The 20,183-nt window shown below is 38.2% G+C and overlaps 1 protein-coding gene across 3 annotated transcripts in view; it reads left to right on the top strand.

The window, feature by feature from the left end:
• The first annotated feature begins 795 nt into the window (after nt 1–795).
• Nucleotides 796–20,183, top strand: part of ACADM (acyl-CoA dehydrogenase medium chain) — a 47,917-nt gene continuing 28,529 nt past the window's right edge. The window contains exons 1-6 of one of the 3 annotated variants that reach the window (XM_030865968.2): nt 796–934; nt 10,532–10,619; nt 12,806–12,903; nt 13,020–13,089; nt 13,721–13,821; nt 14,799–14,879. In XM_030865968.2, the coding sequence (XP_030721828.1) occupies nt 905–934; nt 10,532–10,619; nt 12,806–12,903; nt 13,020–13,089; nt 13,721–13,821; nt 14,799–14,879 (468 nt within the window). In that variant the 5' untranslated portion in view covers nt 796–904. Of the gene's footprint in view, nt 935–10,531; nt 10,620–12,805; nt 12,904–13,019; nt 13,090–13,720; nt 13,822–14,798; nt 14,880–19,643; nt 20,006–20,183 lie in introns of those variants that run through there. The other 2 variants (XM_030865970.3, XM_060304185.2) reach the window with 2 other exon arrangements.

The following is a 20,183-nucleotide window of genomic DNA, read 5'->3' as shown; positions in this document are numbered from 1 at the left end:
TGGGAATTACGGGAAACATTTATACTCTCGACTTGCACTGGGCTTTTACTAGCTTTCACAAAGAGCCACCAAACCTTGACAGCTTTAAAAATCCCCCGGCTTTGAAACACCACAGTTATCTCAGAACTCAGGGTCTAACTGGAAAGGGTGACTTTAAATATAATTCTTCAGGCAGACATTGACTTCCAACATTAATTCGCTGAGTCAGAAGCTTTAGATAGGCTCACCTTGCACCCTTATTTCTACACACGTGTACAGTAATAAGTAGCCTTGGAAATATGCCGGAAGATCAAATTTACTTCGTTGATTAAATTCCCTTTGTTTAAATTTTCTTCAACACAAAACATCGTTTAGCTTTGTGTCCAGCGTTTGAGAGTAAAGTATACTTTGAATCGTCAAGGCAGAAATGATTTGGGTTTGATAGGTTTCTCCGGGTTAAAAGTCAAGGTCGAAAGCCAGGGAGACGTCTTTTCGCCAGGCTCCTCACCTCGCCCTCTCACCCAGATTCTCCGCCAGCCCGGTGCCCCGCCAGTTCCCCGCTTGGCGCCAGCAGCCCGCCCAGTTCCCGCCCCCCTCGCCATTGCCGCCCTCCCGGTTCCTTCTCCACACCGCTGTCAGCCTCAGCTTCCCCCCAAGAGGGCGCATCGTCTAAAATCAAAGGACAAGCGGGAAGCGAACCCTTTTCAGGGACCACCCCTCGCGGCTCCTCAGGCACCAAGGCCGCCAAGATGGCGCTGAAGGCGCAGGCGAGGTCACCTATTGAGCGTTCGGAGGCCCCGCCCACACCCTGGAGGGTGGTCTGTGCCAGACATGGGCGGGGCCAGACGGGTCCAGCGTCCTACGTGTCAGCGGTCTTGGCACAAACTGGTAGATTAGAGACTGAGTAGCCGGACGGAGAGTCAACATGGCAGCGCTGTTTAGGCGAAGCTGCGGGGTGAGAGGAAGAGCAGGGCTCGGCGCGGGTGGGAAATGGAGCTTGTGGTGTTTGGCGAGGGGGACCTGGACCGGAAATAGGTGTGGCGGGGGGGGCGGTGTGGGAAGCGGTGATAAGGAAGGAGTCCGCTTCGGGGCGCCTTAGCCCTCCTTACCCCACCTCTGGCAGTAGCCTGGATTCCGGACCCTGACTTTCACGCCCACCCCCTCCTCTCCTTGTGGGACGGAATGCTTCCTGCGTTTTCAGTTTCCTCTATCCCCTCGGCAATTGCCCCCGATATAGGCGGCGTCCACTTTTGAGAATATCGCTTATCTTTCTCTGGCCCGAGACCCTTCCAAAGGTTTTCCGGAGGAATCCCATCCTATCTCGAAGTAAATCCATCTCTGAATTGGCCGGTGCCTCAGAATTACAACCCTGAACTAACTAGTTTTTGCTGAACTAGTATGTCTTGGGGAAAACTCTCTACTGGCGTTCTATCCCCAGCCTAAGAAGAAGGTCATAAAGTAAATTTTATTCTGCAATTGATGTATACTACAACAGCGGTCCCCAACCTTTTTTTCGCACAAGGGACCGGTTTCATGGAAGACGAATTTTTTCCATGGGGGTGGGGGGATGGTTCAGGAGGTAATGCGAGCGATGCGGAGCCCAGGTGAATATTCGCTCGCTAGCCCACCACGCACCTCCTGTTGTCCGTCTTGGTTCGTAACAGGCTGCGGCCTGGTATCCTGCGGCCCCGGGGGTTGAGGACCCCTGTACTACAAATTGCAGCCTGTCAAGTCACGGGGAAAAGGAAAACGGAGCAGCTGCTCATTAGGATACTTAAAAAGTTTAATATGCTTTTGCTTTCGTAATATGGAGGGAGACGCCTCCACGTCGTGTACGTTAAAAAAAGAGGAAAGTAAATCATACGGCACAATTTTCTTTGAAGCTTGTTTGTATATTCTAGTGTTGTCTCACAGATTTTAAATTGTCTCAGTCACTAGATATATTTTGCTAGCTTTATTATTTATATAGTCACACAAGACTGCCATTTAAATGTCATTTATAATTAAGAACGTTATGCCCTGTACCAAAATAGTAGCAGATTTAGAATTTAGAGTAATTCTAATGGATTTTTGCCCAATATTTGTCATTGTTATGCAGGTTAATGGACTCTGAAGGCAGAGATTGGGGGATTTAAAAAATGATTTTAAACTCTGACACCAGAAAAAAAGAGGGATTTCTCAATCTTGCAAAAAAAGGAAATAGAAAAACCTATGCAGAAAACTTATACCTCTGTATCTCTTGACACTCCCATAAAACTAAGACTAATTCCTAAGAAATATGCAAAAGTCTTTAATTATATCTGTGCTGTTATTGCAGAGTTAATGCTTGATTAAAGTTGCTGCCTTTTGGAGGTTTGGAATTCCATTGTTCTGATCAGAGAGCTCACAGTAGTAACCAATATTTATATAGCATTACGCTTCCAAGATATTATCTTATTTTAATCATCTCTGCAATTACCCAGTAAGATTAGCCTCATTTTCCAGGTTTGAAAAGTTAATTAACAGGGCTTTGGGCATTGTTCCCTGGCTGTAGCTACCTTTGTACTTTGTTTTACATAACATGTTTTCCTGAAAAATCATATGTAAACTTTTTGTAAATTATTTTAGATACACTAATAATTCCCTATTTAAAGTCTCCCAGCAGACCATTTTACCTGTATTGTGAGGTCTAATTTTGTGCAATGCTGTCAAAACACATTTAGAAGGGTCAAGTTTTTTGGTCTGATTTTTGTGGGGGTTTTTTTGTTTGTTTGTTTTTTGGAATCTAATAACCAATTAGGATACTTAAATTGAAAGCGCAGTATAGCAAGGTGGTTGATGGCATGAGTTCATGATAGTAAATGTTAGAATAATAATCCTGGTTCCTAATAGTAAGTAGAGTGACCTTGGCCAATTTTACTTGACTTTTCTGAGCCTCAGTTTCTACATATGCAACATAAGAATAAAAATAGTTCCTTAATCTTAGGATTGACCGAAAGATGCAGTGCATTAATACGTGGAATGTGACTAAAGAAGAATAGGTTTGGTCTATGATGACTGGACAATGAGTATCAGAGAAACCATGTTTTACTTCCAAAATAAAATTAATGAAAATTGCAAAGAAGATATGAATTTTTGTACTCTATTTTTTTCAAAATTGTAGTATAAAGTATGTTATCACTTTGAAAGGGTTATTTAAATTAAGATATTTGACAGTCTTCATTGTCACCTTAAATGTAGATAATTCTGTTTACAAGTTCAAGTTGTCATCTACAAAGTGGACACTTTCTTTTCACAGATTTTGAAAAACATAAGCAAGGTCAATTCTTGATCTTTTAGTATATTGTTGAGTTGCTCTTTTCTTTCAATGTCTAGCTTACTAGAATTTAGTTCCATCAAATTCCTTGAAGTATAAATTGTGTAATTTTGGCTGTCCTCAAACATTTACTTGGGAGTTCCAGTATGATTTCCAGTTTGATAACTTTAATAAATGCGAGTGGTTACTTTTTGTGTACATTGAACTGTTGTGAGTATAAAAATGGATTGCAAAGGAATAATATCTGCTTATATTTTTTATATATATTTTTTGAAGAAATATGCATGTATTTCAGGTATTAAGACAAGTAGTATATTAATGGTTTAGAATAGGGTTGACACTGTAAAGAGACAGTAAATATTTCTGGCTTTGTGGACCTTATGGTTTCACAACTCTGCTGTGAAAGCAGCAATAGACAATATGGTATGGCTGTGTTCCTACAGAATTTTATTTACAAAACTGGTGGATACCATAGTGTGCTTACCCTTGGCTTAGAATATTCTAAGAATACTTACAGACAACAGCAGAAAATATAGAAAATTGTTTTAGGCTAATTTGTTTTATTAAATAAAGTGAGGTATCGTAGAAAATGGGATCCTCCAAGGGGAAGATTCCCAGAGGCATTCCTGGGAGGCTCTCCAGAGACAGGGTATCAAAGTTGATGGACTAGGCAACTCTTGAATGTATGGTACCATACTATTGTTGCCCCCCCCACCCCCGTTCCAACTCCCCAATCACAAATGTTCTAGAACTTGTAGATGAGATTTCTCGAATAGTGGTTCTAAGTCTACCACTACCCCTGATTGGTATTTGTCTTGGAAACACTCCATGTTAGTAGTGCAAATACTACTAATCAGTTTTAGTTGCATTGCATTTTCTTTTCTTTTCTTTTTTTTTTTTGCGGTACGCGGGCCTCTCACTGTTGTGGCCTCTCCGGTTGCGGAGCACAGCCTCCAGACGTGCAGGCTCAGCGGCCATGGCTCACGGGCCCAGCCACTCCGCGGCATGTGGGATCTTCCCGGACCGGGGCACGAACCCGCGTCCCCCGCATCGGCAAGCGGACTCTCAACCACTGTGCCACCAGGGAAGCCCTGCATTACATTTTTTAAAAATTTTATTTTATTTATTTATTTTTTATACAGCAGTTTCTTATTAGTTATCTATTTCATACATATTAGTGTATACATGTCAATCCCAGTCTCTCAATTCATCCCCCCCCCACAGCATTCCCCCCTTGGTGTCCATACGTTTGTTCTCTACGTCTGTGTCTCTATTTCTGCCTTGCAAATGGTTCATCTGTACCATTTTTCTAGATTTTCCATATATGTGTTAATATACAATATTTGTTTTTCTCTTTCTGACTTACTTCACTCTGTATGACAGTCTCTAGGTCCATCCATGTCTCTACAAATGACCCAATTTTGTTCCTTTTTATGGCCGAGTAATATTCCATTGTATATATGTACCACATCTTCTTTATTCATTCATCTGTCAGTGAGCATTTAGGTTGCTTCCATGACCTGGCTATTGTAAATAGTGCTGCAGTGAACATTGGGGTGCTTGTGTCTTTTTGAATTGTTTTCTCTGGCTGTGTGCCCAGCAGTGGGGTTGCTGGGTCATGTGGTAATTCTATTTTTAGTTTTTTTAAGGAACCTCCATACTGCTCTCCATAGTGGCTGCATCAATTTGCATTCCCACCAGCAGTGCAAGAGGATTCCCTTTTCTCCACACCCTCTCCAGCATTTGTTGTCTGTAGATTTTCAGATGATGCCCATTCTAACGGGTGTGAGGTGATACCTCATTGTAGTTTTGATTTGCATTGCTCTAATAATTAGTGATGTTAAGCAGCTTTTCATGTGCCTCTTGGCCATCTGTATGTCTTCTTTGGAGAAATGTCTATTTAGGTCTTCTGCCCATTTTTGGATTGGGTTGTTTTTTTAATATTGAGCTGCATGAGCTGTTTATATATTTTGGAGATTAATTCTTTGCCTATTGATTCATTTGCAAATATTTTCTCCCATTCTGAGGGTTGTCTTTTTGTCTTGTTTATAGTTTCCTTTGCTGTGCAAAAGCTTTTAAGTTTCATTAGGTCCCATTTGTTTGTTTTTATTTCCATTACTCTAGGAGGAGGGTCAAAAAACATCTTGCTGTGATTTATGTCAGAGTGTTCTTCCTATGTTTTCCTCTAAGAGTTTTATAGTGTTCGGTCTTACATTTAGGTCTTTAATCCATTTTGAGTTTATTTTTATGTATGGTGTTAGGGAGTGTTCTAATTTCATTCTGCTACATGTAGCTGTCCAGTTTTCCCAGCACCACTTACTGAAGAGACTGTCTTTTCTCCATTGTATATCCTTGCCTCCATTGTCATAGATTAGTTGACCATATTTGTGTGTCTGTCTCAGGGTTTTGTATCCTGTTCCATTGATCTGTATTTCTGTTTTTGTGCCAGTACCATACTGTCTTGATTACTGGAGCTTTGTATTATAGTCTGAAGTCAGGGAGTCTGATTCCTCCAGCTCCATTTTTTTTTCCTCAAGAGTACTTTGGCTATTGGGGGTCTTTTGTGTCTCCATACAAATTTTACGATTTTTGTTCTAGTTCTGTAAAAAATGCCATTGGTAATTTGATAGGGATTGCATTGAATCTGTAGATTCCTTTGGGTAGTAGAGTTATTTTCACAATATTGATTCTTCCAATCTAAGAACATGGTATATCTCTCCATCTGTTTGTGTTTGTGTCATCTTTGTGTCATCTTTGATTTCTTTCATCAGTGTCTTATAGTTTTCCAAGTACAGGTCTTTTGCCTCCTTAGGTAGGTTTATTCTTAGGTATTTTATTCTTTTTGTTGCAATGGTTAATGGGATTCTTTCCTTAATTTCTCTTTCTGATCTTTCGTTGTTAGTATATAGGAATGCAAGAGATTTCTGTGCATTAATTTTATATCCTGCAACTTTACTGAATTCATTGATTAGCTCTAGTAGTTTTCTGGTGGCATTTTTAGGATTATCTATTTATAGTATCATGTCATCTGCAAACAGTGACAGTTTTACTTCTTTTCTGATTTGTATTCCTTTTATTTCTTTTTCTTCTCTGATTGCTGTGGCTAGGACTGCCAAAACTATGTTGAATAAGAGTGGAGAGAGTGGATATCCTTGTCTTGTTCCTGATCTTAGAGGAAATGCTTTCAGCTTTTCACCATTGAGAATGATGTTTGCTGTGGGTTTGTCATACATGGCCTTTATTTTGTTGAGGTAGTTTCCCTCTGTGCCCGCTTTCTGGAGAGTTTTTGTTGTAAATGTGTGTTGAATTTTGTCAAAAGCTTTTTCTGCATCTATGGAGATGATCATATGGTTTTCATTCTTCAGTTTGTTAATACGGTATATCACATTGATTGATTTGCATATATTGAAGAATCTTTGCATCTCTCGGAAAAATCCCACTTGATCATGGTGTATGATTCTTTTAATGTGTTTTTGGACTCTGTTTGCTAGTATTTTGTTGAGGATTTTTGCATCTATATTCATCAGTGATATTGGTCTGCAATTTTCTTTTTTTGTAGTATCTTTGTCTGGTTTTGGTATCAGGGTGATGGTGGCTTCATAGAATGAGTTTGGGAGTGTTCCTTCCTCTGCACTTTTGTGGAGGAGTTTGAGAAGGATAGGTGTTAGCTCTTCTCTAAATGTTTGATAGAATTCACCTGTGAAGCCATCTGGTCCTGAACTTTTGTTTGTTGGAAGATTTTTAATCACAGTTTCAATTTCATTACTTGTGATTGGTCTGTTCATATTTTCTATTTCTTCCTGGTTCAGTCTTAGAAGGTTATACCTTTCTAACAATTTGTCCATTTCTTCCAGATTGTCCATTTTATTGGCATAGAGTTTCTTGTAGTAGTCTCTTATGTTGCTTTGTATTTCTGTGGTGTCTGTTGTAACTTCTCCTTTTTCATTTCTAATTTTATTGATTTGACTCCTCGCTCTTTTTGTTGATGAGTCTGGCTAAAGGTTTATCAATTTTGTTTATCTTCTCAAAGAACCAGCTTTTAGTTTTATTGATCTTTGCTATTGTTTTCTTTGTTTCTATTTCATTTATTTCTGCTCTGATCTTTATGATTTCTTTCCTTCTATTAACTTAGGGTTTTCTTTGTTCTTCTTTCTCTAGTTTCTTTAGGTGTAAGGTTAGATTGTTTATTTGAAATTTTTCTTGTTTCTTGAGGTAGGGTTGTATTGCTATAAACTTCCCTCTTAGAACTGCTTTTGCTGCATCCCATAGGTTTTGGTTCGTCATGTGTTCATTGTCATTTGTCCCTAGGTGTTTTTTGATTTCCTATTTGATTTCTTCAGTGATCTCTTGGTTATTTAGTAATGTATTGTTTTGCCTCCATGTGTTTGTGTTTTTTACTTTTTTTTTCCCCTGTAATTTATTTCTAATCTCATACTGTTGTGGTCGGAAAACATGCTTGATGTGATTTCAGTTTTCTTAAATTTACTGAGGCTTGATTTGTGACCCAAGATGTGATCTGTCCTGGAGAATGTTTCATGTGCACTTGAGAAGAAAGTGTAATCTGTTGTTTTCAGATGGTCCTTTAAATATCAATTGAATCTATCTGGTCTATGGTGTCTTTTAAATCTTGTGTTTCCTTATTAATTTTCTGGATGATCTGTCCATTGGTGTAAGTGAGGTGTTAAAGTCCCCTATTATTGTGTTACTGTGGATTTTCTCTTTTATAGGTGTTAGCATTTGCCTTATGTGTTGAGGTGCTCCTATGTTAGGTGCATATATATTTATAATTGTTATATCTTCTTCTTGGATTGATCCCTTGATCATTATGTAGTGTCCTTTCTTGTCTCTTGTAACATTCTTTATTTTAAAGTCTATTTTATCTGATATGATTGTTGCTACTCCAGCTTTCTTTTGATTTCCATTTGCATGGAATATCTTTTTCCATCCCCTCACTTTCAGTCTGTATGCATCCCTAGTTCTGAACTGAGTCTCTTGCAGACAGCATATACATGGGCCTTGTTTTTGTATCTATTCAACAAGCCTGTGTCTTTTGGTTGGAGCATTAAATCCATTCACATTTAAGGTGATTATTGAAATGTATGTTCGTATCACCATTTTCTTAATTGTTTTGAGTTTGTTTTTGTAGGACCTTTTCTTTTGTGTTTCCCACTTAGAGAAGTTCCTTCAGCATTTGTTGTAGAGCTGGTTTGGTGCTGCTGAATTCTCTTAGCTTTTGCTTGTCTGAAGCTTTTGTTTTCTCCATTGAATCTGAATGAGATCCTTGCTGGGTAGAGTAATCTTGGTTATAGGTGCTTCCCTTTCATCACTTTAAATATATCATGCCACTCCCTTTTGGCTTGTAGAGTTTATGCTAAGAAATCAGCTGTTAAGCTTATGGGAGTTCCCTTGTATATTGTTTGTCCTTTTTCCCTTGTTCCTTTTAATAATTTTTCTTTGTCTTTAATTTTTGTCAGTTTGATTACTGTGTGTCTTGGCGTGTTTCTCCTTAGGTTTATCCTACCTGGGACTTGGGTGCTCCCTGGACTTGGGTGGCTATTTCCTGGACTTGGGTGGCTTCCTGGACTTGGGTGGCTATTTCCTTTCCCATGTTAGGGAAGTTTTCGACTATAATCTCTTCAAATATTTTCTCGGGTCCTTTCTCTGTCTCTTCTCCTTCTCGTACCCCTATAATATGAATGTTGTTGCGTTTAATGTTGTCCCAGAGGTCTCTAAGGCTGTCTTCATTTCTTTTCATTCTTTTTTTTAATTCTTTCCGCTGCAGTGAATTCCACCATTCTGTTTTTCAGGTCACTTATCCGTTCTTCTGCCTCAGTTATTCTGCTATTGATTCCTTCTAGTGTAGTTTTCATTTCAGTTATTGTATTGTTCATCTCTGTTTATTTGTTCTTTAATTCTCCTAGGTGTTTGTTTTTTAATTCTTCTAGGTCTTTGCTAAACATTTCTTGCATCTTCTTGATCTTTGCTGCCATTATTTTTCCGAGGTCCTAGATCATCTTCACTATCATTATTCTGAATTCTTTTTCTGGAAGGTTGCCTATCTCCACTTCATTTAGTTGTTTTTCTGGGGTTTTGTCTTGTTCCTTTATCTGGTACATAGTCTTCTGCCTTTTCATTTTGTCTGTCTTTCTGTGAATGTGGTTTTTGTTCCACAGGCTACAGAATTGTAGTTTTTCTTGCTTCTCCTGTCTGCCCTCTGATGGATGAGTCTATCTAAGAGGGTTGTGCCAGCTTTCTGATGGGAGGGACTGGTGGTGGGTAGAGCTGGCTGTTGCTCTGTTGGGCAGAGCTCAGTAAAACTTTAATCCACTTGTCTGCTGATGGGTGTGGCTGAGTTCCCTCCCTGTTGGGTGTTTGGCCTGAGGCAACTCAGCACTTGCACCTACCCGGCTCTTTGGTGGGGCTAATGGCAGACTCTGGGAGGGCTCACACCAAGGTGTACTTCCCAGAACTGCTGCCAGTGTCCTTGTCCCCGTGGTGAGCCACAACCACCCCCCACCTCTGCAGGAGACCCTCCAACACTAGCAGGTAGGTCTGGTTCAGTCTGCTACAGGGTCACTGCTCCTTCCCCTGGGTCCCGATGTGCACACTACTTTGTGCCCTCCAAGAGTGGAGTCTCTGTTTCACCCAGTCCTGTTGAAATCTTGCAATCAAATCCCACTAGCCTTCAAAGTCTGATTCTCTGGGAATTCCTCCTCCCATTGCTGGACTCCCAGGTTGGGAAGCCTGACATGGGGCTCAGAACCTTCACTCCAGTGGGTGGACTTCTGAGGTATAATTGTTCTCCAGTTTGTGAGTCACCCACCCAGTGGTTATGGGATTTGATTTTATTGTGCTTGCGCCCCTCCTCCCATCTTATTGCGGCTTCTCCTTTGTCTTTGGTAGTGGGCTATCTTTTTTGGTGAGTTCCAGTGTCTTCCTGTCGATGATTGTTCAGCAGTTGTGATTCTGGTGCTCTCACAAGAGGGAGTAAGCGCACATCCTTCTACTTCGCCATCTTGAACCAATCTCTCCACATTGCATTTTTTTAAAAAAGAATTTCCTTTATGATAGGTGTTCAAATATCTGATAATTGGCTTAATACAGAAGTCAAATTATGGTTGAGAGCATTTAAGTAATGACTTAAATTGTTTTCTTGAATATGGTCAAAGAAGCTGTTCTACTCACTTGTGTTGTCAGTATTCTATTTGACTCATGTTTAATTTATCAAATTTATTGTAATAAAATTGTTCTTTGTAGGTACTGAGAAGTCTTTCTCGCTTTGACTGGAGATCACAACATACGAAAGCTGTCCAACACCGTGAACCTGGATCAGGATTTAGTTTTGGTATATGTTTTGTTCTGTGTTTTGATTTTAAACTTTTGTTTGTTGTATGTATGCAGCTTTCTATATGTATTTATCTGAAACATGTTTGTAAACAAACTTAGTAATGTCTGTCAGTGAATAGAACCAATCACCATCCACAGGTTGTTCACAGTTAGTCATACCCATTCTTCCTGATCTTGTTTTCTTCTCCATCATAATACCCTATACATAAATCTGTATTAGCAGCATACATATATATTTCTGCCATTTTTCTTAAGTATATATCCCCAAATAAATAACAAATTCACTGCTACATATGACTAGTCTTCAACTTAGAAATGAATGCAACAAATACTTCTTAAACACTTATTAGTTACAAAGTGCTAGGTGCCTGCTAATAAGCCAGAGCCTGGTTTGTCCATAATATATCTGAACTGCAGTTTGGTGCTAGTACATATGGTTCTCAGTTTGGGGATCAGGGAGCCATGTGGTGTCGGAGGGAAAAGGAATAAAATTTTGCTTCCCTTTTCTCTCTAAAATGAAGAGCCCCACCCAGGCAAAAAATTTGAAAAATAATCCCTTTCTTCAGCATCCTTTGCCCCCTAAAGTGCTTTTTGCTTCAAAATTATTACGTTTCCTCTAGTTGAAAACCCATTTTCTCAGTTCACTTGGTCTCAGAAAATAGTTAAAAGGCAGCTGAGCTAATTAACTCACACCCAGGTAGAAATAACAAACTCAAAACTCCCTAGGGTTATCATTTTTGGTTTTTATTTTATTTTTTAAGATTGTTAACATCTTTATAAAGTTTTTTTTTTTTTTAACAGAATTAAGTGAAAATTTTGAAACAGCATGAGGATAGCAGTTTGGAACACTGGATCTTACTTTCTTATTGAGATGTTAGCATAGGTTTGGTATGGTTGCTCCTTAGTTTCAGTTTGTCACGTACAGATTCATACTCAATAGTAAGAGACTAGCAGGAGAAATCTATGGTGGTTCGCTGACTGACAGAAGATGAGATAGATACAAGTGTTTAGGAGGGAGATTGTGGAGCTCAAGAAAAGGAATAGGGATAACACCTATGACCAGTTGCACCTGGTTGTTTAGCTATAAAATGGGGATAATATCTACAACAGAGGATTTATTTGAAGATTAAATTATATGACATATGTGAAGTCCTAGCACATAGTAACTGGATCAAAGTAGATTCTCAAATAATACGTAATAGATCCTTGCCTTCCCTCCCCTTTACCCACTCACAATTTTGATACGAATTGGCCCCAATTTTAGAAGTAAAGTTGTGCTGTAGAGAACACTAGACTGAAATGCTAAGTATACTTTTATTGCTAATTCATTGTAAGACTCTGGAGCTATCGTTTCCTTAGTCTGGGCTTTTGTTTCCTTATTTATACAATGAGAGATTCAACACCGAATTTCTAATGTCTTTTATATTTTATTTCATACATCCCTATAGAAATGATTACTATACTCCTAAACATTCATGCTCATTCTTGCCTTTCTACCTTTTTTCTCATGCTTCTTACCTGAAATACCCTATATCTTTTTAAAATTTTACCTATCCTTTGATAGTATGGATTTTTAAAAGTATGGTGGTAATTGGCTTCTGTCCTCGGTCCAGTCACCCTATTCACTTCATTAATTTGAGAAGCTTTCCCACCACTTTTGCCAGTTGCTTTGTGCTAATTTATAAGCTTAAATTATCTGAGTTTAAAGGAGGAGTAAAATTGAAATTATGATATTAGTATTATATGATATTTTGGAACAAGTTTTATTGGTTTGTGGTCACTGGTCATATCTTATCTCCCTAATTAGATTGATTCTTGAGATCAGGGCATTGTCATATGTATTAGTTTTATTTCAGTGTTAGTCAAAGTTTGATGAGTCTGCTTTGGAACTAATAATAAGTAAGAAAAATTGTTTTTACCTTAACACTTGGAAGAGGAAAATTCAAGTTTATATCTGTTACTCATTTGTAAAAGCTAGAAATCTTACCTACTTTTTTGGCATGAGTATCGATATAGATTTATTCATATAGCACAGTGAAATCTTGATTAGTCTGAAGGCACATTGCAGTCTGACTTTCTTGTTATCCTGGTTTAAATTCTCCATTATAAATATAAATTTCCACATACTTCATTTCCCTCAACTCATTGTCCTATTTTAATGTTTTCTAAATAACTTTCCCTTAGCGTTCACTGAACAGCAGAAAGAATTTCAAGCTACTGCTCGTAAATTTGCCAGGGAGGAAATAATCCCTGTTGCTGCAGAATACGATAAGACTGGCGAGGTAGGTTTATGCATTTTAAGGAGAGAAAAGTCTTTGACATATTTTACAAGATTTTAAATATAAATAGATTTTAAATATAACTGGCTTTTATCTTTATTATTATTTTTTTCTTTCAGTACCCTGTCCCACTAATTAAAAGAGCCTGGGAACTTGGTTTATTGAATACACACATTCCAGAAAGTTGTGGTAAGCTTTCTTTACATTTTTAATTCTAGAATGCCTATGTACAAGAAGAATTTTGAAATTCTATTCAGTCATTCTTTCAGATATTTGTTGCCATTAAATGGCTTTCTACCTTTGTGCCACTGTTCAGACTTCAGTACTTGTCAGCTTTTAGAAGCCTTGTACTCAACACTTAGAGGCATTCTTCCTTCTTTATAACTGGTTCCGATGTTAACTTGATCCTAATCCTTGGTAACTTCTATCTCTACAGTTAGTTGATTTGTTGCATTTTAATTCTACCTTTGATTTTACATTTTATTGAGACTTTCCTTTCACTCCTTTCGTCAGTCAAAAGGTTAAAATTTTAGCAGAGTTGAATCAAGTTTTTACAAAATCAAGCTGAAACAGGAAGACAGATCCAGATTACAAATAGTAAGAGAATTTTTTGAAATTTTAAAACTTATTTTAGAGAAGTATACTTTGTTACTGTACTAGCCAGAAAACTTTTAGTTTCTAGTGTTATAGATACTGTTTTTGCAAATTTGCTGTTAAAATCAATTAGGTTATATTGGAAGTAATTTAAATAGTTGACCCTTATTTCTATTGAGGTGTGCTATATGTTATAATGGGCTCTTAAAACATTTTGATACTGTAGGAGGTCTTGGACTTGGAACTTTTGATAGCTGTCTAATTACTGAAGAAATGGCTTATGGATGTACAGGGGTTCAGACTGCTATTGAAGGAAATTCTCTGGGGGTAAGTTACCTAGAAAATGAATTGCTTAACTGAGCTGTTGTTAATGAAACAGTACTAAGTTAGGTTAGCTGGTGGAACACAGTTTTCTTTAAAAAGGAACACGAGATTCTGCAGTGAAGCCTGGAGTTCTTTTCCATGAGTTGATCATTTTGGCTGTTGTATTTAGTACTTGGAGTCCTAGCTGTCTCTGTGGGAAACTGTACACTTTGGCTGTGGCTTCAGTGGCAATTCTTAGGTAAGGGCATTCAGGAGAAGGATTGGGATGGCTTGCTGCCACTGCTGGCAATGCTGAAATGTAGTGAGTAATTCTTAGGACACCTGATCATATATACCATGTCATTTATTGTAAATTTAATTCTTTTTTTGTTTGTTTATTTTTGTCTGCATTGGGTCTTCGTTGCTGTGGGCAGGCTTTCTCTAGTTGCAGTGAGTGGGGGCTGCTCTTCATTGCAGTGCGCAGGCTTCTCATTGCGTGGCTTCTCTTGTTGCGGAACACGGGCTCTAGGCACGTGGGCTTCAGTAGTTGTGGTGCACGGGCTCAGTAGTTGTGACTCACGAGCTCTAGAGCGCAGGGTCAGTAGTTGTGGCACACGGGCTTAGTTGCTCCGTGGCATGTCAGATCTTCCCGGACCAGGGCTCGAACCCGTGTCCCCTGCATTGGCAGGCGGATTCTTAACCACTGTGCCACCAGGGAAGTCCATAAATTTAATTCTCTACTTGTGTATCTTATTACAGTAGATTTTTATATATTATATTACCAACAAGTTCTATATAACTTTGTTTTATGAAAATACTTGGATTAATAGATTTATATCCTTGTGGTTTTAGCTCTCTAACTTAGAAGCAGAATAAAGGCCAATTCTTTGGACTTACCCTTGGGGAAAAATAGTTCTCATGTTTTGAATTAAGTATTTCAATTTACATACCTAATTTTAAAATATCTTGCTTTTTTAATATCACTTTTCTTTGGTTGATAGCAAATGCCTGTTATTATTGCTGGAAATGATCAACAACAAAAGAAATATTTGGGGAGACTGACTGAGGAGCCAATGATGTGTGTGAGTATGTGTAGCTGCTGCTTTATTTCACATTTAAAGAAGTGAATAAGTGTGCTCTTTTTCCCTTTCAGTCTGTATGTATACACTGGGCTACAGCACGTTAAGGCAAAAGCAACATATTTAGGTACAGTGATGTTTCTGGGATGCCAGAAAGTGTCATAAAATAATCCTCTTGCTTATTTCCAGAAGAAAGATACCTACTTATAATGTTTCTGGGATGCCAGAAAAGTATCATAACAATCCTCTAGCTTATTTCCAGGAAAGTAATAGCTACTTAATGGAGCACTCCAGAGCTCTAGAACTGAGCAGTTGTGTCAGGAAGTTCAGATGGAATACATGACAGTAGGTGTTTGAACTAGTAGTTTTTTGAACTAATAAGAAATTAATATGACTGAAAAGATAACAGTTTGTTTGTTGAATCACTGAGTGACTTCAGGAGGATATTTATAGATTTTATTTAATTTTCTGAGAACTACTCAACAATTTTTTTTTTTTTTTTTTTCGGTATGGGGGCCTCTCACTGTTGTGGCCTCTCCTGTTGCAGAGCACAGGGTCAGGACGCACAGGCTCAGCGGCCATGGCTCACGGTCCCAGACGCTCCGCAGCATGTGGGATCTTCCCGGACCGGGGCATGAACCTATGTCCCCTGCATCGGCAGGCGGACTCTCAACCACTGCACCACCAGGGAAGCCCTCAACAAATTTTTAAATTGGAATTAATTTTGGCTGTGCCATGAGGCATGCGGGATCTTAGTTCCCCAACCAAGGATCAAATCTGTGCCCCTTGCAGTAGAAGCACAGAGTCTTAACCACTGGACTGCCAGGGAAGTCCCTAAATTGGATTTTTTTATGAAAGATATTCTTATACATTTTACACACATGCATGCTGCAGTTCTATACTGAAAGTGACTTTACATAGGATTTTTCTTTCTTTTGGTTATTAGTCAAACAGATTTCAGTCTAGGGTGTGATTGTGATACCAAAATATAGTAAATTGTTATCATTTTGAGCTGTGAGAATTGGTCTGAAAGAGTAGAAATTAGTATTTGAAAATAAATGTTTTTTATTTATTTCAGGTACCTAAATTTCAGGTAAACTTATGAAGACATTTATATGTATTTCCTACTTAGTTGTCAATTTGTTTTAACAGGTGAGAGTTACTTAGTAGGCTAATTCTCAATATTGTCTAAGAATTGTGTGAAACATCCAGATTCTTTTCTTGTAATGTATATAATATTAGAAATAGGCTAAAAAATTGTAGCATAGAGATGCTTTGGAGAACCTAACTTATACACTGATATGAATATTTGTAATTATCTTACTGTTTATAAATAGGTATTTCTAAAATATTAGAGTCTTTAAAAGTAGTTCAAGTATTTTAAACATTTCTTTGGCAGTTTTGTTATTAATATCTTCAGTATATGTAAAAATACATTCACTCTAGTCCCTAAATTATTCTAACTTCTGAATTAATAAAGGTTTACTGTACATTTTCCCCCTTCTAGTGCATAATATTATTCAAATATGTATCTAGTGCAATTGATGTACTCAAAATATGAAGGCAAGGGTGAAAATGAAAATAGTCAATAGGTATATTAATGAAAAATATTGATTAATTTCTACTGAGAGTCAGTTAACTCTCAATAATATTTATAAAATTATACTACATATAATATGTTTTATTTAAACTTTTTAGAATTAATATTTTAAAAACTTTCAGATTGTAAAAATAGTATAGAAGATTTAGAAAGGTATGAAGAAGAACAAAAACGTCTGTAATCCCTCAGATATGAAGTTAACTGCTATAACTGTCTCATTGTATACTCTATTAGATTTTTTAATACATATAAATGTATTTTTCACAATTAAGGTCATATTATATATGCAGTTTTACATCCTTTTTAACATAACGAGCATTTTCTTATGCTCTACTTCTTTTTAAATACTGTGATATTTATGACTACATAATATGCTATCTAATTGATGTACTATATATTATTTCACTATTCCCTATTGTTGAATATTTAAATTCCTTAGATTTTTGCTTTTAAAAATAATGTCGGACTTCCCTGCGTGGTGCAGTGGTTAGGAATCTGCCTGCCAATGCAGGGGACATGGGTTCGAGCCCTGGTTTGGGAAGATTCCACATGCTGCGGTACAGCTAAGTCCGTGCGCCACAACTACTGAACCTGCGCTCTAGAGCCCACGAGCCAACTACTGAGCCCGTGCATCACAACTACTGAAGCCCATGTGCCTAGAGCCCGTGCTCCGCAGCAAGAGAAGCCACTGCGATGAGAAGCCCATGCACCGCAACGAAGAGTAGCCCCTCCTCGACGCAACTAGAGAAAAGCCCACACGTAGCAACGAAGACCCAATGCAGCCAAAAATAAATAAATAAATTTATTAAAAAAAAATAATAATGTCATGGTAGGGGACTTCCCTGGTGGTCCAGTGGTAAAGAATCCACCTTACAATGCAGGGGACGTGGGTTTGATCCCCGGTCAGGGAACTAAGATCCCACGTGCTGCAGGGTAACTGAGCCTGTGCGACATAACTACTGAGCTCATGTGCCTCAACTAGAGAGCCTGCGTGCTGCAAACTACAGAGCCCATGTGCCCTGGAACCCACGTGCCTCAACGACAGAGCCCAGACGTCCTGGGGCCTGTGCTCCACAACTAGAGAAGAGAAAACCTGCACGCCACACAAGAGAGAAGCCCGTGTGCCATAATGAAAGATCCTGCGTGCCTCAGTGAAGATCCCACATACCACAACTAAGACCTGAAGCACCCAATAAAAAAAATTAATAATAATAATAATGTCATGGTAAAAATTGATACAGAAAAAGATGATGAGTTTTTGGAGTTAATTTACAGTTACAGTGTTAGTGCATGTTCGTAAGACTTAATCTCTTACCAGATCATGTGATCAGTTATACTCTTGCTGAGGAAAGTGAGTACAGAAATAAATCAGGATGATACTATAATTATTTTTTAATACCACTTAGTGCAAAAACATTTTCTAAAAATCAAAACTAATTATATTATTGCATATATATTACACATATAGTATTAAAATATCAATAATAAGTTAGAAATCATATTTATTTTTCAAAGATTGGATTAAATCTTTCAAAAAGTATATACCTAAAATATAGTATATATTTTAAAAAGTATATACCTAAAATATATGCAGTATTAGACAACTGGAAACAAGTATTAGACTACTAGGACAAGCTTGTTATGGGCAAGACATTCAGTAAACTTACTTGTCCAAACATGGTCTAAGAACTCATAAGTGTCTGAAAAAGCATAACATGATAAAGAAAACTCTTGTCATAAAACCATGTATTTCCAGTGGAACTGAGAAGTAGCTGAAATGTAACTGAACACTGAACTTGGGGTCCTAAGACCTGGCTTCAAGCCATATAATAGCAATATGATCTTATATAGTTACTTAGCCTCAAAGTCTCTTCTGTATTTTCTTCTGTATTGTTATACACACCTATTTTGGTCGTATAACATCTAAAAAGATATAGTAAACATAAAACAAAATGCTTATGTTTTTATAAGAATATCTTCACATAGTGTCCCTTTTGCAAAAATATAGTAATTTCTTTCATACCTCATGGCCAGGGGATACTTTGTTTTTCTTTAACTGCCATTCATTCATCCATTCATTTACTCAATATCTGAGTTCCCTGCTATATGCCAGACTTCAGCTTATAGGCAGTTTACACTTGTAACTACAGTATAGTATTTTTTTTTGTTTTGGTAAGTAGGAAGCACAGAGCCAGTTTTATAGTCCTCCATTAGTAATTATTTGAACCTCGAAGCATGTGTTGTAGTATATTATTCTTTCCGGTTTATCTTTATTTTCACTTCATTCCTGATTTTTTAAAAAGCATGCATTATATGAACTACCTCCAATCACTTTAGAGTGTAAGGCAAAAAAGAAAAAATTAGTAGAGAATGAATGCAAAATTGTTTAGTAAACTATACAAAGATAAGGTGGTGATATCATCACTAATAAAGAAAAGTATAATGTTCTACTCATTTTAAATATTTGAATACTGTGTACCAGGTGGACTTGGAATAAAACAATGAATAAAATTGGGCTCTTGGGACTTCCCTGGCAGCACAGTGGTTAAGAATCTGCCTGCCAATGCAGGGGACACGGGTTCGAGCCCTGGTCTGGGAAGATCCCACATGCCGCAGAGCAGCTAAGCCTGTGTGCCACAACTACTGAGCCTGCGCTCTAGAGCCAGTGAGCCACACCTACTGAGCCCGCATGCCACAACTACTGCAGCCCATGTGCCTAGGGCCTGTGCTCCACAAGAAAGAGAAGCCACTGCAATGAGAAGCCCGCACACTGCAACAAAGAGTAGCCCCCCTCGCTGCAACTGGAGAAAGCCCGTGCACAGCAACGAAGACCCAACACAGCCCCCCCCCCACAAAAAAATAAATAAATAAAAAACCCACCAAAACTGGGTTCCTGCTCATAGGTTAACAACCTGGTAGACCCTTAGATCCTTACCCAAAATGTATTATTCATAGAATTATAGAATTCATAGAATTATGCAAATTAAGTAAATAATAAATTCTTCATAAATAATTATGCATAAAAGAATGTTATTAATTTGCTTGACTTAAGAGAACAAGTTGCACTGGAAACAAAAATGGCTTCTGCTGAAAGAGCATTATAAAGTTAATTTTACTTACTAGGAAACAATCAAATAAGACAAGAGCAACTCTGAAGAACCAGCCATTGTGCATGGCAACACACAAACTCATACACTTCATAAGTTCTAAAAACTATGCCTTGGGCTTCACTGGTGGCACATTGGTTAAGAATCCACCTGCCAACGCACGGGACAGGAGTTTGAGCCGTGGTCTGGGAAGATCCCACATGCCGTGGAACAGTTAAGCCCGTGCGCCGCAACTACTGAGCCTGCACTCTCGAGCCTGCAAGCCACAACTACTGAAGCCCTCGTGCCTAGAGCCCGTGCTCCGCAACAAGAGAAGCCACCGCAATGAGAAGCCCGCGCACTGCAGCGAAGAGGAGCCCCCGCTTGCCGCAACTAGAGAAAGCCCGCGTGCAGCAACAAAGACCCAACACAGCCCAAAATAAGTAAGAATAAAATAAATTTATGAAAAAGTTAAAAAAAATAAAAACTATGCCTTATTATAAAGCAGAGGAATGTCTAATAGCATATTTCAGAGGAAAAGAAATTCCCAAAGTTACTTAAAATATAATTTTGGTACTTTAAAGAGTTATCTTTTCTGGGCAGTTCATTTGTATAATACTT

Source organism: Globicephala melas, chromosome 1, assembly GCF_963455315.2.
Source record: "Globicephala melas chromosome 1, mGloMel1.2, whole genome shotgun sequence".
NCBI lineage: Eukaryota > Metazoa > Chordata > Mammalia > Artiodactyla > Delphinidae > Globicephala > Globicephala melas.
This window is presented reverse-complemented; position numbering and strand designations above follow the sequence as displayed.